This window comes from Rutidosis leptorrhynchoides, chromosome 6 (assembly GCF_046630445.1).
Source record: "Rutidosis leptorrhynchoides isolate AG116_Rl617_1_P2 chromosome 6, CSIRO_AGI_Rlap_v1, whole genome shotgun sequence".
NCBI classification, from domain to species: domain Eukaryota; kingdom Viridiplantae; phylum Streptophyta; class Magnoliopsida; order Asterales; family Asteraceae; genus Rutidosis; species Rutidosis leptorrhynchoides.
This window is the reverse complement of record NC_092338.1, coordinates 31,736,945-31,760,086: the sequence shown is the minus strand read 5'-3', so window position 1 is coordinate 31,760,086 and position 23,142 is coordinate 31,736,945. Positions and strand designations below refer to the sequence as shown.

Here is a 23,142-nt window from a genome sequence, read left to right as displayed (position 1 = left end):
GTCTCATCTATGGCTATCAAATAATGGTAAGAAGGTGGTTGGTGATTTTGAGTTATGGAGAGGGGGCGGAAATTTTATATAATCAACTTTGTTGTGATGTTATGAAGTATATCTATTATAAATATTAGTCCCTTTTAAGGGTTGCACGCTCCTTGCGTGCTTATGAATTAAAATTTTACTTTTCGAAAAAAGAATAATTAAAAATAATAAAGTATATAAACTTAAAACTAAAAAATGGACAGACAATGTGACCAAAGGGTTAATTAAGGACGTATGTTTTTAGAGGCAGGGTAAGTTCGTGGCCACCACCAACAAGGTAGCATTATAAAACCCCACCTGAACCACAACCTCTAGTGGCCACCACAACATGGTGGTGGTGCACCATCGAAGGCCACCATCGCGGTTAAATCCTGGGAGCAAAGGACACAATAGGAGTGGCAGATCACGACACAAGAAAAAAAAAAAATCCAAAAGAACCGTTGACTTTCCACCACAGGAACAGTGGTACGGAAAAGCTACGGCCGCCGAAAGCACTCACATCCGTCGCAGAGAAACAAGCGGCAACCGTAAAAAGCGAACTCATTAGAAAAGGAAAACGCACCCGCATCGAGGAGAAGAAGACCAAACAAACTGTTACCTATGTTACAACGAGAACGGCGGAGGAGATGGTGAAAACCGTCATATCACCTAACTACCACCGTTGATAACCGAGGACGATCTCCGGCGAGAAAAAGAGAAGACAAAGAAAGGGAGACTACCAGAAGAGGGCACCCTCCGGACCGCCGTGAGAGGCCGATGGCCGGAGGTAAACACGAAACAGTATAAAAGATTAACGGAATAAAGTACGTGGCACAAAAAAGGAAGGGAGCAAGGGTTACCTACACTAATCACTCGGAGATGAGAGGCTGCAACAATCTGGATGAAGCAAGTCCTTAACAAGAAGGAGAAGGGAGTCTGCAACCAAGAAGGAGATGGGTGGCGGCTGCATAATTTGAAAATTAGGATTAACAATTGTATCCTTGTACGTAATACTTGTACGTGATACTTGTATTATTAGAGTAATAATTTTAGTAAATTCCATCTTTTGTAAGCTAAATTAATGTAATTTTAATCTAGATGTTTAATCAAAAACTTAAATTTATATACAGGGGTGTGTGGTTGGAACGATTATATTGATAACAAGTAGATGTGAAGAATTCACAATTGCTCAGATACAATGAAGAGCTATTTTTTCATTTATTTACTTCCGGCAATCATCTACTAAATTTGGTACGTACAGTAGTGATTCATTCATTCATTCATCTTTAACAAATGTAATACAGTAATTTATATATAGTATATGTTTATGACCAAAACCAAACATATCAATACATACACAGAGGTGAAAAAGAAGCAGTTTTATTAGCGATAAGCTTACGTGAGATAGCAGATAAAATAGGATAGTTTGTTTAATATTTGTTGATTTGACTTTGTTTTCATATACACATCATCCGTTGTTGCCACTGGTACATACATTCATACACACTAATTAAACAATGATCTATCAATCTTTATAATTCAAGTAGGCTATTTCCTAAATTTGGCCTTCAAGGGTTTGACTATCAGCAAGTATCTTAGTAAATAGTAAGTATATCATATAAATACCTTATAATACTAATTGTTTCAAATGACTACATAAAATCACTCATTTTTTTTTAACTTTTTTTTTATGTGATTTATTATGTGTTACAGGTATTGGGACAAATGACCATTATATCATTTACAGATACTGTTTGTACAATATAGGCTAGTCTTCTTAACTAACTTCATTGTATAATCATCATCAATGAATAAACTTATGTTTATCTACTTGAGCCTATTTCTTTTAACATTGTTGATTTTGTTAGATGAAGGTTTTGAATCAAGATGAGACTCATTTACTATACAGTCTCGTTTTTTGGTGAAGTTGCAAACGATGCAAAATTCGTTGTTCTGTTCAATGTGGTTGTCAAGATCAATGCTAATACGCTCGGTCTCAAGGCTCCTCTTTGTATAGATTTCTTGTATTTATTCTTTACAAGGTGTTACAGTAAGACAAAGTTATTCTCACTAAAAAGTATAATCCTTTATCCATAATTTACTCTTTTTGGCTTTGTGATCAATTCTGATCAATGTCAATGTAATGCTGCCGAAATCTACCGTAACACAAGAACAGAAATCAGAACAATGTATTTTAAGAAGTTAACATACTATAAGAATATTAAACAAACCAATTAAGAGTTTAATCTTACTCGTAAGCACGTTTGAAAAGTTTAGCATTTGAGTACGCGTGTAATGCCACACGTCTTGGGTATGGACATGGCAACAACAGGGTTGGCCCCAAACTTAGCAAGATGTGGCTTGTGGCGGCAGAGACATGGGAGATGGACGTGATGCATGACTTTGCAGCAATTGTGAGTGATTGCAGGTGGATGTGCACCAGTAATCTCTGAAAGACATTTAAGGACATCAGTCATTTACACATTGCAAACATATAGTTGCTGCTAACTGATACAATTAGTGCTATTGTCAACACAAATTTCATGAGAATATTGGCTCTAATTGCTACCCTATTTAATTAATGGTTGCGTTTACTGGTGTGTTTGTGTTTGTTCATGACTCCATGTTAGAGGGTTTATAGGAAATTAAACTGAACTAATGACTACTTGACTGGATGTGGGCATGTGAATTTGGTCCATGATTATTACAACTAGCGAAATAGTCGACCCCTCTTTCGCTGGGACAAAAAGAACAACAAAATGAAGAATCTACCCCTAAGCTACAGTACTCAAAATGACATTTTTAAGGCATATAGGGTATGATTGTCAAAACTAGCTACTAGCTTTTAACTTGTAGCTGGTAGCTTTTAGCTTCTAGCTTGTAGCTTTTAGCTGATAGCTGGTACCCGTTAACTTTTAGATATATTTTGGTGTTTGGTAGAGTAACTGAATCTGATAAATAGAGAGTAAAATGAAAAAAAAAAATTAGAAGATAAAAGCTAAACGCTAATTCTAGTAGTTTTTAGTTTTTTTCCTCTATTTAAAAGTTTTGAGCTCTTTTGACAAACTAGTTTTTTTTATTAAATATGAGTTTTTTCATACAAATTAAAAAGCTTCTAAAAGCTTCTCGCGAAACATACCCATAATGTTAGCTATTGGCTAACCCGTGACCACTAATTAACTAAACTAGACTGCTAGTAGAATAAAACTAGTTATTGAACCCTCGCTTCGAGCCGGGGGTTCGATTTTTAATGTATTTTATTGCGTTTAGTAAAATTATATTGTGGCTAACGATGATGTCGTTGAAGCACAACTCGAGTCGAACTAAAAGGTATAACCCGTGAGATATTTAAATGTTATTTTAAATTAACAATATATGTGCATCTCCGCGTTTCGCTATGGAATTGTCGACTTTTAAAAATTTAACGCAAAATCAACGTTTATGAAAAGTACCCCAAATATTTTGCGTTTTTTAAAAAGCGTCCGTTTTGCGTATAGCTAGTAACATTGTGTTCCTAAAATTATTTCGAGTTTAACGATGGTGTCGGAAAAATTTAACTCGTTGCGAGCGAGAAGATATGACCCCGTTGAATATTTGAGTGTAGTTTATTTATGATTTTTTTATGAAAATGATAATATTTGACACTTTACCCCCTGTTTGGGGGGTCTATTTGAATTTTTCAAAAAAGTGTGGAGGCCTTTGTTGGTAAAATGAAATTCAGTTAAAATTAAAATAAAAAAAAAGGTGAAAAGTCGAAAATGCCCCTTGTACTATTCATAACTTTTGTCTATTAGTTAATATGTAAATATGGAGCGAGAAGATATGACCCGTTGAATATTTGAGTGGAGTTTATTTAAGATTTTTTTATGAAAATGATAATATTTAACACTTTACCCCCTGTTTGGGGGTCGATTTGAATTTTTCAAAAAAGTGTGGGGGCCTTTTTGGTAAAATGAAATTCAGTTAAAATTAAAAAAAAAAAAGTTGAAAAATCGAAAATGCCCCTGATACTATTCATAACTTTTGTGTGTTAGTTAATATATATATATATATATATATATATATATATATATATATATATATATATATATATATATATATATATTATCATAACAGGTACATCGCATAGTAAATTAGTAATTACAGTAAAAAAAAAAATAATAATAAGAATAAGTAATTACTACCCATGAGACCGTGATAAGCAACGATTGGGGGACCGTAATTGTTGCTCGAATTTTGCTCCTTTAACATTGGATCACCACACGAATTATTCATTTTGTATGTACAACGTACTTTTACCACCCTTTTGTTCTATTTCTTCAATCTAATAATTTCATTTCTCTTACTATTTTTGTAAAGTTTTACTTCAATATCCAATATCCATTTTAATCAAGAAACTTCTGAGAAATATGTTTTTTCATATGTAGACTAGTTATTATCATCTAGCTTATTGTTTATACTTTTAGGTTGAAACTTTTGGTTTCTGTTATTTATATTGTGAGACAACAAACTAAGAATGGGTAATGATGATGATAAGGATGATGAAAAATCAGCATCAACATCTGCTACTACAATGCAGGAAGAAGATTTCTCTGATTCGTCCTGTTACGCCACCGAAGATGATGATGACATTCACATACAATTGGGTCCAAAGATGAGCATCAGAGAGCATCTTGAAAAGGATAAGGTTATTTGATTTGCCAGCTCTGGTTAATTATCAATATAATTTGCTATCACAATGTAATTTGTATATGAATGTTTTTTAGTTTTAATTAATCTCTTGATTGTATATATGTCTATGGTTGTTGTTGTTATGTTACATTTGATTTGATCAGGATGATGAGAGTTTGAGAAGATGGAAAGAGCAGTTGCTTGGAGGTCTTGATGTTGCCCAAGTTAAAGGTAATTATCATGTCAGATTACAAAATATGGGGATATATTTTTTATATATTAAAGGAGTAAGATATAATCTTTTAAATTATATATATAGTATAGTATAGAGTATAAACTTTCCACATATATATTATTCCCAATATGGGGATATGTTTTTGCACGAGGTCAGAGAAGCACGTCTTTCTTTGGTTGAAGAAATGACATCATACGTCTCCATACCTCGCGCAGGGGCGGAGCCAGAGTAGTGCAGCCGGGGTCAGCCGCCCCGACGAACGAAATTTTTTTAGTGTGTTTATATGTTGCAGTTCGACATTTTTTGCCCCGTTATTGTATTCTTTTCATTTTTTACGTGTTGCCCCGTTAAAACAAATTCCTGGATCCGCCACTGACCTCGCGAACGCGGGATTAAGTGTTGTCATTATAACGTTGTTGTAATATAATATATGTGTGTGTTACACAATTGTTTAACTGATTAATTTATGACGAAGATGTGATAATGATATGTCGGGCAATTTTTATTCATTATCAGATCAAGAGGAACCGGACGTGAAGATACTGAACCTTACGATCGTGGCTGAAGGTAGACCGGATATAGTTCTCGAAATTCCCCAGGATGGTCACCCTAAGGGCCCATGGTTCACCCTCAAAGAAGGCTGTAAATACCATTTGAGGTTCACAATCAGGGTCACCAATGACATTGTTTGTGGCCTTAAGTACACTAATATGGTATGGAAAAGAGGGTTAAAAGGTAATCGATTTCAATCCCATTCAGCACGTACATTTGATACATCATGCTTCTTTTCGGTTTTGAATAGTCGTGTGTTTTTGTAGTTGAAAACTCGAAAGAGATGCTTGGAACGTTTAGCCCACAAGCAGAGCCTTACGTACACGAAATGCCCGAAGATACAACCCCCTCTGGAATATTTGCTAGAGGATCATATACTGCAAAAACCAGGGTACAGTAATAGTCTCATACAGTATATACTTAACAGTGCCTAGATACATGGTCAATATGGTTGGGTTATGGGTCAAATTGGTAAGCTTTTGGTCTAGTTGATCAAACTGACCCAAAACAGTTTACTATAAACCTTCTTATTACACTATTAAACAAAAATTTATATTATTTCATTACTTTTAAAAAAAATGATTTAGGAGTTTTTATCCTGGGGTGGTTAGAGAAAAAAGTCAAAGCAGTCAAATGATACCCGGATAGACCTCGCATATTTGAATAATAATTACAAGGGGTAGCCTGAATAGGAAAACCTTATCGGTTTACCTGTAGGCCATTTTTGACCAGTTTAACTATTTTATTTACACTTTTTAAAAAAAATAAAAATAACCTGAACTGAATCAGTCCACTTATATTTGGCTGGCTGAAATAGACCCTTATACGACTTAATATTCTGATATACACTGTTTGGTTTGTACCTCATTGATTCATATGTATATTGTCCTCAGTTTGTAGATGATGACAACAATTGCCACCTGGAGCTGAACTATACTTTTGAAATTCATAAAGAGTGGGACAAGTAGACCGATCGATCAACATTATTACCATAAAGGACTATTCAACGGATCATGAATAACCGAAACTTTTGTCATGGATGATATCGACACTCTTTATATGGCGAGAGCTGTGTCATTAGCACGTTGATAAATATATACATATAATCTATGTCTATAAGAGGAGTTAGCACAACTCCTGTTTCGGATATGTTGCAACAAATAACCCTGTGTTGGGGATTGATGGAAACTTGCTGTTTTTATTTATTTTAACTATAAATGTGTAGTTATTATGTCAAAATTTACATTGATTGTTTCATCTTTTTCGTATTAAGACATAAATTTCTTGTTTTACAACAATTTAACCGATCCAGGCTCCACCCCACCAGCAATTGGTACAAATGGAACTTTCATGGTTCAGTAAAACATATATTATGAATAATAAATACAAGTATAGAAAGATAAACGAGAAGGAATACAAATTTCTTGTGTTTGGTTGTTGGAATAGTTGAGTAAATGTGTCGTGCAAGCACATTATTGAGATAGTATGGACGGATTGTTTATTCGCCCATAAATCACAATCATTACTTGTTACTTCTATGATCAAATTACTTTACTATTACTATAATATTCATAATCAAATCTCATGTCTACTAAATTATTCCTTTTTTATAATTTAATAATTAAAATATGAAATTGAAATTGACACTTGCATTGAACTATAAATATTGTTATTTGAAATTTGAAATATAATAAAATCACAACTAAAACGTAGTTATTGTAAAGAAGCTAAAGCCTAGTAAACACGTTAAAGCGAAAGGGAAAAAAGCTTACTCCTCTTTTCATTCAAGTTTCAAAAATACGACGCATACCATTGATTGTTTTGCTCTTAAGATGAGGAGAGAATTAACTTTCTCCGGCCTTCGATTCCCCTTAATTATAAAGAGTCTTACAATCGGTACTAACTAGAAAAACAGTCTTCTTTCTAAGAGTAGGTGTGGAGCGCATTTTGCGAGAAACTTGCAAGTACAGCTTGGGGGGACGATCGTCGACCTAACCTTATGAGTATTTGGACTATAACGGTTATAACACTTCTGATGAACAATAACTCATTTTTAACAGTTATAAGATTAAGAAGATGATGATCATCCCAATGGTAAAAAGGCTGCCCACAAATGAGAATATGGGATAGCTCTAAAAACCCTTTACATTTTCAAGCGTGAGAAAGAAATGACCTGAAATAAGATTTTGATCTATTGTTCTTTTTGATAAAAAAAAATTTAAAATATTCTATAAAATTAATGAGTTATAATTCGACCCTGAAATATTGAGCCCTAGATTGACTTCGAGGGGGGTTTTTAATTGGATCCATTCAGGATTCGAACTCGGTTAGTCTGCTCCTTAGGATGGTTTAAGGATCAAGTTCCTGCAATATGATTCGGGTTTTTTTTTTCCGAGAAAATACGTGCTTACGTGTCAAATGATCGCGAAGGTGGAAAAATAGTTTTCTTATTTATTTGTATATGTAGGATAGGATATGGGATAAAGAATATAGCCCGATCTTAGATCGATTTTCGAGTACACACATGATCCTTGCAGTTGATCAAATAAGTCGTCAATTCTCGGTAGTGGATACCGATTCTTGATAGTTAACTTATATATATATATATATATATATATATATATATATATATATATATATATATATATATATATATATATATATATATATATATATATATATATATATAATAATAATAACTAGTTGTGGAGCCCTCGCTTCGCGCCGGGGCCTCCGTTTTGAATGCGAGTTAAAAAAAAAAAGTCTTGATCTAGAATTTTTTTCGACATCTAACATTGAAGGGTTGTTCCTTTTGTGAAAGTTGTTTCTTTAAGAATGTTTTTCGACATCTTTTGGTAGCATTGAAGGGTTGTTCATTTTATGAAAGTTGCCTCTTTTATCGTTGAGGAAGAAAAAAGAGGGGAAAAAAAGTTAGTTGATTTTTTTGTAAAAAATGATTTTTTTCGACATCTTTTAGTAACGTTGAAGGGTTGGTTCTTTTACGAAAGTTGCTTATTTTATCGATGGCGACAAAAAAAAAGTAAAATGACGAAAATACCCCTGATTACTATTGATGAATAGTGAAACAGTGTTTTGTCTTTTAAATAGTATATAATAAATATAAATAATAATAAGAGGGTGGTGAGTTTTAAAAAGTTTGGTGTCACATATATAGAACCAACCAAAAATCGCGGACCACGAGACACGAGTCACACGATGTCTTTGAAAATGGTTCGCCTCAACTTCATTCTACCCGTTACTTCGTATTCTTGCGCCTATTGTCACAATCCAACAATTTTATGGTCCAACCCACTAAGTTTATGGCCCAATATGTGAAAATCAAAGAAGGCCCAAGAACCTCATGGAAGTTCACTAGAACTTTCCTATGAGTTCTTCCATGGAATGGTATAGAATGTCCATAGAAATATATAGATACATGAAGCTTCTAGTTCTTAGATCTTAGCCATCCATTGTATTTAATCCTAGCCATCCATTTTGTGAGATGAGTAGTATAAATAGGGGTGGCCTCATTTGGCACACCACACCTCAAAACTCAAGTATTCTCTCTTGTAAAGCTTTCATAATCAATATAAGTATTTTCTTTAAATTCTCACTTGTTCTCTATTTTGTTCTCTTTTAGTCACTTGAATCATTGGAAGGTCCGAGCTAGGCTGACTTAGTAGAGACTAAGTGCCGCACGGTGAGCTTATCGAGATAAGTCCGTGACATTTGGTATCAGAGCAAGGTCGATTCAAGGAGATGGCAACCGAGACCGAGAAGAATGTGAGCGCAACAAGTGGTGTGATGGGTGATGAGACTCGTGGTCGGGTAGAGACTCGCCAAGGAGCCAAGAATAACCGAGGTACGTCCAAAGACTTTATCGCAAACTTGGACAAGAGGATCATGGATGTAGAGACATCCATGGACGACGTGAAAGCAAAGGTCGAAGACGTCCACCAACGTTTGAATGGCTTGGACGGGGACTTTGACGAATTGAAAGATGATTGCAAGAGTGCAATCAACGTGCTAGACGTTGACATGCGACGTGAGATCCATGACTTAAGGGGTATGCTCATGGGTGAGATTACGAAGTTGCGAGGCGAAATGGAGGGGGAGGTCTCCACTATTCACCAACGCCTCGTGGATTTACAAACCAACATGAACTCTTGTTTGAGATTCATGGCTAGTGGGGGTGGCAACACTGGATGCAATGCTCTGAAGGTGGACGTTCCCAAGCCGTCACCGTTCGTGGGGAAGCGGGAAGCCCGAGCGGTTGATGATTTTATATGGGAGATGGAACAATACTTGGAGGGAGTCAACATAGTGGATGATGCAATGAAGATCAAGACGGCAACCCGTTACCTGAAGGATACCGCAGCGTTATGGTGGCGTCGTCGATATGGAGATGTCTAGAAAGGTACGGTTACTATTGATACTTGGGATGATTTCCTTACTGAACTTAAGAATCAATTCTACTCCAAGAATGCTCAAAAGGATGCGATGAGTCGTCTACGTAAATTACATCATTCCGGGACGATTCGGGAGTATATTAAAGAATTCACGAACCTTAGCCTGGAGGTCCCAGATATTCCCGATGATATTCTTCTCTTCTATTTTCTCGATGGTTTGCAACCTTGGGCTAAAACGGAGTTGGAGAGACGAGGAGTCCAAGACATTGCCACCGCAATTGCTCAAGCGGAGGCACTAGTCGACCATGCTAATAGGAAAGATTCGTTCAAGTCAAAAGATAAGAAGGTGAGCCATGAGAAAGGTGGGGGAGATAAGCCCGCACAATCAAGGAATGATAATACACGTAAGCCACCAACCGGGAATAACAAGAGCATAAAAACTTCTTACAAGAATGATGGATGTTTCATATGTGATGGACCGCATAGAGCCCGAGATTGTCCGAAGAAAGCTAGCCTTCATGCTATGGAAGCTCAAAAGGCGGGTTGTCAGGATGAAGATATGTGCATGGGATCGATGCAAATACTCAACGCTATCAAGGCCAAGGTGGAGGTACCCAAAGTAATGGCTAAAGGACTCCAATTTGTGGAAGTTTATGTTCGAGAAAACCGGGTACGAGCTTTAGTAGATACGGGAGCTACTCATAACTTTGTCTCCACCGAGGAAGCTAAGAGATTGGGGATTAAAGAGATAAAGGAGGGCGGAATGATGAAGACGGTGAACGCGAATGCTAAACCGATTAGTGGGGTGGCTAAAGATGTGCAAGTGAAGATTGGAGAATGGGAAGGAACGATTGATCTATCGGTCGTGCATATAGACGACTTCAATTTAGTACTTAGGATGGAGTTCCTAGATAAGGTACGCGGTTTCTCTATGCCGTTCGCTAACTCACTGTGTATCTTGGATGGTGGGAAAACTTGTATGGTGTCAACCGAACGTGGAAGCAAGAGTGCATCCAAGTCACTTTCGGCCATGCAATTCAAGAAGTGATACAACAAGAATGAGACTTGCTATTTAGCGGTAGCAAGGCAAGAGACGGCCGAAGAAAAGGGAAAACTAGAGGTACCCAAAGGAGATTGAGAAAGTCCTTTATGAGTTCAAGGATGTCATGCCTAAGGAGTTACCAAGGAAGCTACCACCTAGGAGGGAGATAGACCATGCGATCGAGTTGGAGCCGGGATCAAAACCACCTTCCAAAGCCCCTTACTGAATGCCCCCACCCGAGTTGGAGGAGTTGCGGAGACAACTCAAGGAGTTATTGGATGCGGGATATATCCGTCCCTAAAAAGCCCCGTATGGTGCTCCGGTGCTATTTCAAAGAAAGAAGGATGGGTCCTTGCGGATATGTATAGATTACCGGGCACTCAACAAGGTAACTATCAAGAACAAATACCCAATCCCACTTATTGCTGATTTGTTCGATCAACTTGGGAAGGTGAGATACTTCTCCAAGTTAGACTTGAGATCGGGATATTATCAAGTCCGAAATGCCGAAGGAGATGAGGCTAAGACCACATGCGTGACGAGGTATGGCGCTTATGAATTCCTAGTCATGCCCTTTGGTTTAACCAATGCCCCTGCCACATTTTGTACTTTGATGAACAAATTATTCCACCCGTTCCTCGACAAGTTTGTCGTGGTGTACTTGGATGACATAGTCGTGTATAGCGACACCATGGAAGATCATGTGAGGCACTTAAAGCAAGTATTCCAAGTACTAAGGGACAACGAGTTGTATGTGAAGCTAGAGAAATGTTCATTCGGATTAGAGAAGGTGGATTTTCTTGGACATAGAATTAAAAATGGGAAGTTACTCATGGACGGGGCTAAGGTCAAGGCAATTCAAGAGTGGGAGGCACCAACGAAGGTGACTGATTTACGATCTTTCCTTGGTTTAGTAAACTACTATCGTCATTTTATCAAGGGATACTCGGCGAAATCGGCTCCATTGACAGAATTGTTAAAGAAGAATAAAGCTTGGTTGTGGGATGAGAAATGTCAAGCAGCATTCGAAGAGTTGAAAGGAGCGGTCATGGAAGAACCGATGTTGAGACTTTCGGATGTGACCATTCCGTTCGAGTTACACACAGACGCATCGGACTTTGCTATTGGAGGAGTTCTAATGCAAGAGGGTCACCCGATCGCGTTTGAAAGCCGGAAACTTAATGAGGCAGAAAGGAAGTACATTGTGCAGGAGAAGGAGATGACGGCGGTGGTTCATTGTTTGAGGACATGGAGGCATTATCTTTTGGGATCAAGGTTCGTGATCAAGACGGATAATGTGGCAACGAGTTATTTTCAAACCCAAAAGAAGTTGAGTCCCAAACAAGCTCGTTGGCAAGACTTCCTAGCCGAATTTGACTATGTGTTGGAGTATAAGCCTGGGAAAGCCAATGTGGTAGCTGATGCCATAAGTCGTAAGGCGGAGTTTGCAGCGATCACAAAACCACAATTCTTCCTTCAAGATCGTATAAAGGAGGGATTAGAGCATGATCCTATAGCCAAAAACCTTGTTGGATTGGCTCGAGATGGGAAAGCGCGAAGATTTTGGCTCAAGGGTGATCTATTATTCACCAAAGGAGACCGGTTATATGTGGCTAAGTGGGGTGATATTAGACGGACAATCTTGAAGGAGTGTCATGATTCAAAGTGGGCTGGTCATCCAGGTATCAAGAGGACGCTGTCATTAGTAGAAGGCACTTATTATTGGCCAAGGATGGAAGACGACGTAGAGACGTACGTGCGGACATGCCTAATATGCCAACAAGACAAGATAGAGCAACGCCAACCAAGAGGACTATTACAGCCGCTACCTACACCGAAAGGACCATGGGAGAGTGTTTCCATGGACTTCATTACTTGCTTACCCAAGTCGGAAGGGTGTGGGAGTATTATAGTCGTGGTAGACCGGTTTTCTAAGTATGGTACCTTCATAGCCGCATCATCCGAAGTTACCGCGGATGAAACCGCAAAACTATTTTTCAAGAATGTGGTGAAGTATTGGGGGATACCGCATGTGATAGTAAGTGATCGAGATCCGAGGTTCACGAGGTGTTTTTGGACGGAGTTGTTCAAGATCATGGGGACAGAATTGAATTTCTCCGTGAGTTTTCATCCCCAAACGGATGGACAGACGGAAAGGGTGAATGCACTATTGGAGCTCTATCTTCGACACTATGTAAGTGCAAATCAACATGATTGGGCTAAGCTTCTTGATATTGCTCAGTTCTCTTATAACATGCAAATGAGTGAGTCCGCGGGGAAGAGTCCTTTTGAGTTGGTGACAGGACGCCAACCTTTGACCCCGAATGCTTTGGCCGCTTCATATGATGGAAGCAGCCCAACCGCTTATAGAACGATGAAGGAGTGGCACGAACAAGCCGACTTGGCGCGAGCATCACTAGATAAGTCAGCCAAGAAAATGAAGAAATGGGCGGATGAGAAAAGACGACATGTTGAGTTCAAAGTTGGGGACCAAGTGATGGTGAAGCTTTTACCTCAATAATTCAAAACATTTAGGAAGGTGCACAAAGGATTGATCCGGAGATATGAAGGCCCATTCCCGGTACTTGGACGTGTTGGGAATGTATCTTATCGAGTTCAACTACCGCCCAAATTAAAGATTCATCCAGTCTTCCACGTAAGTTTTCTAAAACCTTATCATGGAGACGAGGAAAACCCAGAACGAGGAGTTTCCAAACGTGCACCAATGGCAGTTGCGACTTAGTTTGATCGTGAGGTGGAAGATATCTTGTTGCATCGAACGGTACGAAGACGAGGTGTGCCGAGCTATAGAGAATACCTAGTTAAGTGGCGTAACTTACCCGATAGTGAAGCAAGCTGGGAGGCCGAAGACTTATTGTGGTAGTTCACAGACAAAATCAAGAAGTATCACGAGGATCACACGACGAGGACGTCGTGAGCTTAGGTGGGGGAGAATGTCACAATCCAACAATTTTATGGCCCAACCCACTAAGTTTATGGCCCAATATGTGAAAATCAAAGAAGGCCCAAGAACTTCATGGAAGTTCACTAGAACTTTCCCATGAGTTCTTCCATGGAATGGTATAGAATGTCCATGGAAATATCTAGATACATGAAGCTTCTAGTTCTTAGATCTTAGCCATCCATTGTATTTAATCCTAGCCATCCATTTTGTGATATGATTAGTATAAATAGGGGTGGTCTCATTTGACACACCACACCTCAAAACTCAAGTATTCTCTCTTGTAAAGCTTTCATAATCAATATAAGCATTTTCTTTAAATTCCCACTTGTTCTCTATTTTGTTCTCTTTTAGTCACTTGAATCATTGGAAGGTTCGAGCTGGGCTGACTTAGTAGAGACTAAGTGCCGCACGGTGAGCTTATCGAGATAAGTCCGTGACACTATGCATAAAAAATTTAAAAAACGAGTAATTAATAAATTAAAATATATAAAATTAAATTAATTTATAAAAACGAATTAAAATTAAATAGATGGCGTGCTCTGTTGCATATTCATGGTATAACATGGTCCGAGGGCTAATGTCGCCGCTCCTTCCTTAATCCTTACAACCACCACCACCTCCTCTTCTTCTTCTTCATGTAACTTTGCTTTCTTCACAAGCAAGATCACCCTCCCCATAAAAATCAAAATTAAAAAAATTAAAATTCAATCCTATCTTCTTGGGATTCAATCAATCCAACAGTCAAACATGGTCGTATTCTTTCTGTTACATCCGATTTATTAGTTTCCTCAATCTCATTACTCTTGATTTGAGATTTGTACTGGTTTTATATGTCTTCTTGATTAATTTATTGGAAGAACAAAGTTATTTAAAAAGAAATTGGGGTGGTGGTGAAATTGAAACTGGATGTCTAAATTCGAGGAAGGTGTTGTTGTATCTGATCATTGGCTTCAAAGTCAGTTTACACAAGTTCAACTTCGTACTCTCAAATCCAAGGTTTTATCTTTTTCTAATTTTATTTACTGTTATATTGACTTCATTTGTAATCTTGTATTTGATTCAGATAATGATCTGGTATATTTCATATGCTGTGTTGATGTGTATGTGTAGTTTATATCATCAAAGAATGAAAATGGTGAAATTACTGCTTCCAATTTGCCTATTTTGCTAGCAAAAATCAAGCCTTTTAATGATTTATTCAAAGAGGATGAAATTGAGGATTTATTGTCTCAATCTGGTTTGGATTTCACCAGTGGAATTGATTTTGAAGCCTTCCTCAGGGTAAAATCTTTCATTTATTTCTTTAATTTTTCATAGTTATAAATGTAAAAAAAAAAAAAAAAAAAAAAGCTCAATTGCATTCATGAGCAGGCTTATTTAAATCTACATTCCCAAGCTGCTGCGAAATTGGGTAGTTCGAATAATTCGTCTTCGTTTCTTAAAGCAACTACTACAACCCTACTTCACACCATTGATGAATCTGAGAAACAATCTTATGTTGCTCATATCAATAGTTATCTTAGAGACGATCCATTTATGAGCCAATTTCTTCCCATTGATCCAGCTGCCAATGAATTGTCTGAACTTGCTAGAGACGGCGTTCTTCTATGGTACTACATATTTAATTTTTTCATTTTTTTTTATTAAATTATGTTTTTTATTTAATATGTATTATCTTTTGTTATAATGAAGTAAGCTTATTAATGTTGCGGTGCCTAATACGATTGATGAGCGTGCAATTAACACAAAACGAGTACTTAATCCGTGGGAAAGAAATGAAAATCATACTCTTTGCCTCAACTCTGCCAAGGCTATAGGATGCACAGTTGTAAATATTGGCAACCAGGATTTGGTTGAAGGAAGGGTAAGCTATTATTTACTAGTGTATATTTGTAGTTATGTTGATAATGTGATGTTATTAATAATAAATTTTTGACTTATTATGTTTTTTTTTTTCAGCCTCATCTGGTTCTTGGCCTAATATCTCAGATTATAAAGGTGGAATTTTTTCCAATTATCTTAAAATACTCTTATGCGTTAGTAGTTACTCCATTTTTTTGTTAATCTTAGGTTAATAGTAAGTATTAATACATATTGTTATTTTTGAACTCCAGATACAACTGCTGGCCGATCTCAATCTCAGAAAGACCCCTCAACTTGTGGAATTGGTGGAGGACAACAATGTACATAATTTGTAAAGATTTATATTTTAATTTTTTTGAGCACTATTCTTGGTGTGTTTTTATTTGCATATATAAATATAAATATAAATATAAATAATGTATTGTTGCTATAAATAACGTGCAGGATGTTGAGGAGCTTATGGGATTAGCACCTGAAAAACTCCTATTAAAATGGATGAATTTCCACCTTAAGAAAGCAGGGTACAAGAAACCAGTTACAAATTTTTCGTCCGATCTCAAGGTACTTTTAGTGTTACAATGAAATAGTAGTTATCATTATGGTACAACTTTAGCACAACAGGATATGATGATAGTTTAAGATGAAACTAAATGCCTATTAAGAATGAAATAATGAATGCCGTAAGAAATATGTTCACGGTGTTGTTTTTACATATGTAGGATGGGGAAGCTTATGCTTACCTGCTCAATGTTCTTGCACCAGAACATTGCACCCCAACTACACTCGATACCAAGGACCCCACCGAAAGGGCAAATCTGGTACTCGAACATGCAGAGAAAATGGATTGCAAGAGATACCTGGCTCCTAAGGATATTACAGAAGGCTCGACGAATTTAAATCTTGCATTTGTTGCCCAAATTTTCCATCAACGGTTCAAGATTCTATCTTTCTTATTATTGTTACATTTACCATAACCATGTTTTCTACTCTTTTTTTTTCCTGATACGTGCGTGTATGTATGTTTCCATGGTATATATCTACTTTACAGAAATGGTTTGTCGACTGATAACAAGAAGATATCTTTTGCTGAAATGATGACCGATGACGAACAAATGTCTAGAGACGAGAGATGTTTCAGACTCTGGATTAATAGTCTCGGAGTTTCGTCTTACGTCAACAATTTGTTCGAGGATCTCCGAACTGGGTACGTTGTACATAAAGGCAGTCTCTTTTAGTGCGTTGTTTTATATATTTTGATAAAATTGAACCTCTTGTTGTGCGTGACTCGACGCAGATGGACACTTCTGGAAGTTTTAGATAAAATTTCTCCTGGATCGGTTAATTGGAAACATGCAACTAAACCTCCGATTAAGATGCCGTTTAGGAAAGTTGAGAACTGTAATCAAGTTATTAAAATCGGGAAGCAGTTGAAGTTTTCGCTTGTTAATGTAGCTGGAAATGATGTTGTACAAGGGAACAAAAAACTCATACTTGGTAAAACATGTTTTTTAAACATGGAATGGCTTCATACATTTTCTCGTTAATTTTATGTTAATCAATTTATGTACATTTGTTACAGCTTTCTTGTGGCAGTTGATGAGGTTTAATATGCTTCAACTTTTGGCGAAATTGCGATCTCGTTCTTCTCAGGGGAAGGAGATAACCGATGCCGATATTTTAAAATGGGCAAACAAAAAAGTTAAAAACACTGGCAAAATGTCGGAAATGCAGAGTTTTAAGGTTGTGCTTGAAAGCAGATTTTAATCAATTCTTTTATTATTATCGTATGTGATTGTGATTATTATACGATAGCTGATTAATTAATATTTGTGAAGGACAAGAGCCTTTCAAGTGGTATATTCTTTCTTGAACTTTTGAGTGCGGTAGAGCCTAGGGTGGTCAACTGGAACCTTGCAACCAAGGGTGAAAGTGGTATATATCGCCTCTTTATATTTTCCCTACAAACAAAAAACCTATGGTCCTGTTTTTTTGTGTGTGGCTAATTTCGTTGCATGATACACTAATTGTGTTAACAGAAGAAGAGAAGAAGTTGAATGCAACATACATTATCAGTGTTGCACGAAAACTTGGGTGCTCTGTATTCTTGTTGCCCGAAGACATCATGCAGGTAAATTATCATGTGTCATCCTTTCATTCTTTTCTTATGTATTTTACCGTAAGGTTTGTTTACATGATTAGCCCCTGATTTGTTTTTTTGAATGATAAAACACAAGGATCAAGAAGCCAGATTATATGGTATGTTAATGTTATGTAACAGGTAAACCAGAAGATGATACTTATGTTAACAGCCAGCATTATGTACTGGAGCCTTTTGCAATCTACTGATGATTCTGAATCATCACCTTCGTCTATTGCTGAAACGCCCGAGGCTTCTCCAGCACCTTCTGTTAACGGGGATGAAGATAGCTTCAATGGTGCCGAAATTACCAGTTTGTCCATTGATGATGATGCGGCGTCTGATACTACAGGTTCCTCAATACACGAAAACAATGGTACACTTTGATAGTGATATGAGACTTTTTTGTATGTAAAAAAAGGGAAGGTGAGAAAGTATACACAATTCGATAAAATACATATTTTTTTATTAATTAGAAGAATGGATCAAGAATGATTAGTTGAATAATGGAGAGGGGTCTTATTCTTTTGTTTTGATTATAGAAAAAGGAGAAAAAAGTTTTGTTTTATTGAAATATATATTGTCTTGTACATTCTTTTATGCAATGGAAGATCAGTAAAGGATTTATATATATGTTCTTTTTTCTGATGGGGAATATGCATCTAAAGTGAATGAGTAATGGTACATCAATACATCATTTATCTTACAATTATGCATTCTACAACTTCCTTTTGTTAAATTTTGTTTCGTATCGCCTATGAGTTGAGTAAATCTTGTAAACATTGTAACACAAAATGAAAGAGTAATGTAATCTTGTAAACATTGCAATACCTAGTATTATTAGCAATGTCGAGCAGATGATTACTGGACACATAATGAGATGAACTAAATGTTAACCAAAAGCGAATAGAAAAGGGTGGTTAGATACAACAGATAACAGATACTGATACCAGGTAAACAAGTTAAAGCATGCCAACTAGTTGTTCGAAGATGACGCGTCTCTCTCTAACATATATCTAAGCTGTCTGTCACAACAAGAAACCTAAAATATTTCACTTTTATTTGAATAATACTACTCATTCATATAGCCTAAGGTGTACTGGGAGCGGGCTCAGAGCCAGACACTCGTGAGGCAGCATCCTCTTTGAACGTTGAGCTATCCCTCTTTCCTGACCTACTTCCGTTTTGATTCATAGATAGCCGTCTGTTTGGAGTTCCACCTGAACGTGGGCCCACCACCTTCTTTGTACTAACGACGCGAGCAGGGCTTGCTCTTGACCCAAATGCAGTTTCGAATTCTGGACTGGGCTGTTCAAGGATTTTCTTCTTATCCTATAAACATTCCAAATATAATACCTGTTTAGACTTCTTAGATATTTAAAAAGAAGAAATGGGCGTCAGGGTGTGATTTTTCATGACTAACCTTTAGCCTTCGTTTCTCTTCTTCCCTGTCATGCCTAAGCATTGCGTATTCATCAAGCATGGCAAGTAATGGAACCCCGTCATACATAAAAGTCATTCCATGTTCCTCTTCCCATGCCCGAGTCTTGGCAACCAAGGTGTCAACTAGAGCTGTAATCATATACATGCAAACCAACACATAATAATTATTTACCATGTAAATTCAGCTGCCAATAATGACATTGACATTGACCAAGAATCATAGATACCTGGAATTTTGTTGACCAATATCCTGGCCTTTTCAGCTCGCTTCAGATTCAAGTGTGCACCTCTGCTTGCATTGTACCTGTTGTCATCCTGTCAAACAGAAGATAAAAAAAAATGACAGCAGTTAAACAATGTAATTAGGTCAAGGGTGGAAGAAGAGATGTACCCTATTGTAATCCTCAAGCCAGCTTTCTTCTTCACAAGCTGACATCCACTTTTCAACCTTATCCAAAATATCCTTTCTACTGAGAGCTTCTTCTTTGGCTTTTATGATCTGATTATCCATGTCAGCAAGCAGCTCAGAAGGTTCCACGTTCCCCGAATCAATCAACGCCAAAATTTTCTCCTTAGCAGCCTGTGTATCGATCTCTATGTGCGCTTGTGCAAAAATCTCTTCAAGCTCGCCTTGCCTCTTAAATGCAATCTCTTTCATTTTGCTAGATTTTAGCAGATCTAGTCTTTCCACTTCCATCTCGGCCTTGAACACAAACAAATAACAAAACATTGTTTATTTTACAATATTTTATAATTGTTAAATTGTTAAATGTACCTGTTCAATCAAATCCAGAGCAAGTGCCCCAGGGACATTCACTTCATCCACCGAAGCTGATATGTTACAAGTAACATGATCAAAAAAACTCTGTTCTTCCAAAGACGTGTCCATCAAATTCCAAAGATCAGTTAGCTGGGTTGCTAATTCTTGAAGCTGTAAAAGCAAGGGGGAAAAGCACAAGTTAGATACAGTATTTTTTATCTCTGAACAACTCTAAAACTTTATCAAGAGATATGAAAATGTGCACCTTTTGCAACCTTTGCTTCTTGTCTTCTTTCAAAGTTACAACGGTCTTTGCCAGCCTAGCTAGCGTGTCGTTGCTAATACTTTTTGATTGTACACCAGTTGCATCATTCAGGGTAGGATGAACCTCTGTGACCGTAGTATAAAAATCAATTCCAAGCACCGAACAAAGATCATGTACAGTACTCACCAACTCAAGAACCTTGTGCAGTCTATCACTCTAGCAAAACAAACAAAAATTTAATTAATCTCTTTAGTTAAGACTAATAAGCTTATTAAAGGAAGAGACGGATTTTACCTTTTCCTTTTGAAGTTCTTGTAGCTGATCATGAAATTCATCCAGCTTTTTCAAAGATAAATCTGACACGTCAACAATTACTTTTCCAGCATGGTCGCCGCCCCCTGAAATTTCTCCACAAATATTTTGTATTTGTGTTTGTACATCCAAAAACTCCTTTATCCTTTTATCTTTCTGCTCCCACAATCGTTCCAGAGCCGGTGCAATAGCCGCAAGTTGCTCCTTGATGGTTCCCGAAGTCTTCTCAGGCTGCAAATCGAACCCCATACGGCATCCAAAATTCATGTTATTATATGTATAGAGAACAAAGTTCCTTGATGTACTAAGTTTAGTTTATCAAATTCCCTTATGTAGGTCATGGTTAGGTTATGGTATATCAACTGAAGACCTGCCTCACAAGTTGTAATTGGGTAGAATCATTGTTGTAAACGGCGTCCGTTGCGACGCCCGTTGCCACGTTTTGGTGACTAAACCGTTTCGACCCCGTCTCGTTTTCTTATAAGCCGGTCAACGGTCAAAAGTTAGGTCAAATGCAGGAAAAATTGGGTCAACACCGGTCAAAAGTCATAAATTTTGTTAAAATCGGTCATAAGTCGGTCAAATCAATCAAAATTGACTTAGTTTAGTATTCCATTTTGTATTATATTAACTCTAATAGCAATTATAGGTGCAAATTTGTCAACGAAGGTTTTTTATCTTTAAAATATATGTAAATATATATTTATATATATAAAAGTCAACATTAGTCAACATCCGTTTCGACCCCGTCTCGACCCCGTTTTTTCCGTTGCGACGTTTTGAGGTCGCTACCGCTTCGGCCCCGTCTCGCGTCTTTTTCAACCTTGGGTAGAATACTATAATTCATAAGAACTAAACAAAACGAAAATGGCACAATACTTACAATTCCATCAAACGTTTTCTCCCCAAGGGAAGCAAGAAGAGTGGACAGTTCAAGATTAGCGTCCGCCAACGCCTGAAGAAGGTGTGATCTTGACTTTGCAGCCTGGTCAACTTTCCTCTTATAGACATCCAAGCATTCTTGATCTATCTGAAGAAGCATCTTATCTCTTTCCTCATCAGTCTCACCTACCTCATCCCAAATTTTCTGCAATAATTTTCACACACAGGTTCACATTCCTATCAGTTTCGAAGCAACTAAAAAATTCACTAAATCAGACTATAATCAGTGTATACAAAACAAGTGGAATATCATATCATATCATAAATCAATAACACTACAGCAATTAACTCCATGTAAATTTAATACTGTAAAAGGAATAGTATTTCACTTGCAACTGGTGCAGTAAAGATCCGCAAGTTAAGTCTCCATTTTGAACCTCCACCACCTCTGCCATCTGGTTTCACTACAACCTAACCTGCACAAAATTTTAAACACAAATGTGACTGGAATGTGTACAACATCAACATTTATTAACCCTAACTTCTGAGCTAACACAGTAACATAAAATTACTATTTACACATCTATATTCCAGGAATCAAATGTAGTAAATATCAAAATTAGGCAAAATTAGGCGCTTAATAAACTAGGGAACAAATCAGATCTGAAAAATTACACAGTTGTTAAAACAGAGTGAAGCAATTTAATTATCTTAACTTATTAATACACAAATATTCAGCTATTTAAGGATGAATAGCAAGTTATCAAGTAGTTTAGAGTCCAGATCTAGAGAAATTAATTAAACAGTGTAAGATAAGGATTAATCAAGTACATTTGTGGTAAATAAGCAAAACAAATTTTTGAAGCTTACCGAAGATGATGCTGCTGCTACTGATTATGATGATGCTGTTGTACGCAATGTTAGGGTTTGGATCGATGTGGATCTGAGTAGTAGTAGTAGTAGTAAAGTGTTGAACTGGGTTTAGTGTCAAAGCATAGAGTGAGAGAGTGTATAAAGTGGGTCCGTTGCTCAATATTAAGACTGAACAGTATAGTCGATGTAACGTTCAATAATTGTATTTTATTTAAACCGTCCAAAATATTCTATTTGCGTGCCAGTCTTTCCGCCTCATCAAATGACTTATTTGCCCCTGGATTTTTATCTTTACCCCACCAAGGCAAGGGTCCAGGTTACCACTTAAAATAGTTTTTATTGTACGATGATTGATAAATTCACTCAAAATTTTTAATATATTCACATTTTTATGTAGTAGTCGTTGACTCGTTGCTACTGTCAATGTATAAATATGTGTAGATTTATCAAATAATTAAGTTATCCAAAATTACTGATACACACAATACTCCCTCCATAACAAATACTCCTTCCATCTCATATCTATTGTCTCTAAATAAAAAACACACAATTTAAGAAAAAATAGCTGACGTACGTACTTTTTTGTTTACTTTCCAGCTTTAGCCCCTTACTTTTTACCTCTATTTCATTTATGGAAGTGAATAATTATTTTGAGACATCAAAAAAAAAAAAATTACTGGACAATAGAATTGAGACGGATGGAGTAACAAATTAA

The 23,142-nt window shown here is 36.9% G+C and overlaps 3 protein-coding genes across 7 annotated transcripts; 2 read left to right on the top strand and 1 right to left on the bottom strand.

The window, feature by feature from the left end:
• The first annotated feature begins 263 nt into the window (after positions 1-263).
• LOC139851607 (rho GDP-dissociation inhibitor 1-like) lies at positions 264-6,725 on the top strand. 3 transcript variants are annotated; one of them, XM_071840691.1, is made up of 7 exons: positions 264-1,021; positions 1,149-1,269; positions 4,485-4,705; positions 4,854-4,920; positions 5,441-5,659; positions 5,743-5,867; positions 6,370-6,725. In XM_071840691.1, exons 3-7 carry the CDS (start codon positions 4,535-4,537, stop codon positions 6,442-6,444), a joined length of 657 nt encoding a protein of 218 aa, XP_071696792.1. In that variant the 5' UTR covers positions 264-1,021; positions 1,149-1,269; positions 4,485-4,534; the 3' UTR covers positions 6,445-6,725. The 3 variants fall into 3 exon arrangements, with proteins under 3 accessions (XP_071696792.1, XP_071696791.1, XP_071696793.1); XM_071840690.1 differs by having other exon boundaries at positions 264-1,034; XM_071840692.1 differs by lacking the exon at positions 264-1,021 and having other exon boundaries at positions 1,262-1,269; positions 4,556-4,705.
• Positions 6,726-14,458: 7,733 nt separating this feature from the next.
• On the top strand, positions 14,459-18,508 carry LOC139855538 (fimbrin-1-like). Of its 3 annotated transcripts, XM_071844770.1 has the most exons (14): positions 14,459-14,888; positions 15,003-15,173; positions 15,264-15,502; positions 15,585-15,756; positions 15,852-15,890; positions 16,007-16,075; positions 16,200-16,316; positions 16,475-16,686; positions 16,804-16,959; positions 17,050-17,249; positions 17,335-17,495; positions 17,591-17,687; positions 17,792-17,883; positions 18,034-18,508. In XM_071844770.1, the coding sequence occupies exons 1-14, from the start codon at positions 14,799-14,801 to the stop codon at positions 18,277-18,279; spliced, it is 2,061 nt and encodes a 686-aa protein (XP_071700871.1). In that variant the 5' UTR covers positions 14,459-14,798; the 3' UTR covers positions 18,280-18,508. The 3 variants fall into 3 exon arrangements, with proteins under 3 accessions (XP_071700871.1, XP_071700873.1, XP_071700872.1); XM_071844772.1 differs by lacking the exon at positions 14,459-14,888 and having other exon boundaries at positions 15,035-15,173; positions 15,407-15,502; positions 15,589-15,756; XM_071844771.1 differs by lacking the exon at positions 14,459-14,888 and having other exon boundaries at positions 15,035-15,173; positions 15,407-15,502.
• A 254-nt stretch (positions 18,509-18,762) lies between these two features.
• Positions 18,763-22,547, bottom strand: LOC139852159 (65-kDa microtubule-associated protein 1-like). The gene is made up of 10 exons (XM_071841385.1): positions 22,425-22,547; positions 21,944-22,030; positions 21,556-21,759; positions 20,655-20,903; positions 20,361-20,576; positions 20,111-20,266; positions 19,727-20,038; positions 19,563-19,650; positions 19,316-19,464; positions 18,763-19,224 (listed from the first exon to the last, which is right to left on the bottom strand). The coding sequence occupies exons 2-10, from the start codon at positions 22,007-22,009 to the stop codon at positions 18,982-18,984; spliced, it is 1,683 nt and encodes a 560-aa protein (XP_071697486.1). The 5' UTR covers positions 22,010-22,030; positions 22,425-22,547; the 3' UTR covers positions 18,763-18,981.
• Positions 22,548-23,142: the final 595 nt, after the last annotated feature.

Excerpts from the sequence above, each read along its gene's own strand:
- LOC139851607 (XM_071840691.1), top strand. The coding sequence starts at position 4,535 with ATGGGTAATGATGATGATAAGGATGATGAAAAATCAGCATCAACATCT. Across the intron at positions 4,706-4,853 it reads AGCATCTTGAAAAGGATAAG|GATGATGAGAGTTTGAGAAG; the intron begins GTTATTTGATTT and ends TGATTTGATCAG. Across the intron at positions 5,868-6,369 it reads CATATACTGCAAAAACCAGG|TTTGTAGATGATGACAACAA; the intron begins GTACAGTAATAG and ends TATTGTCCTCAG.
- LOC139855538 (XM_071844770.1), top strand. The coding sequence starts at position 14,799 with ATGTCTAAATTCGAGGAAGGTGTTGTTGTATCTGATCATTGGCTTCAA. Across the intron at positions 16,687-16,803 it reads GCCCAAATTTTCCATCAACG|AAATGGTTTGTCGACTGATA; the intron begins GTTCAAGATTCT and ends TCTACTTTACAG. Across the intron at positions 17,688-17,791 it reads TGCAACCAAGGGTGAAAGTG|AAGAAGAGAAGAAGTTGAAT; the intron begins GTATATATCGCC and ends TTGTGTTAACAG.
- LOC139852159 (XM_071841385.1), bottom strand. The coding sequence starts at position 22,009 with ATGGCAGAGGTGGTGGAGGTTCAAAATGGAGACTTAACTTGCGGATCT. Across the intron at positions 20,577-20,654 it reads AAGAACTTCAAAAGGAAAAG|AGTGATAGACTGCACAAGGT; the intron begins GTAAAATCCGTC and ends TTGTTTTGCTAG. Across the intron at positions 19,225-19,315 it reads AAGAGAAACGAAGGCTAAAG|GATAAGAAGAAAATCCTTGA; the intron begins GTTAGTCATGAA and ends GAATGTTTATAG.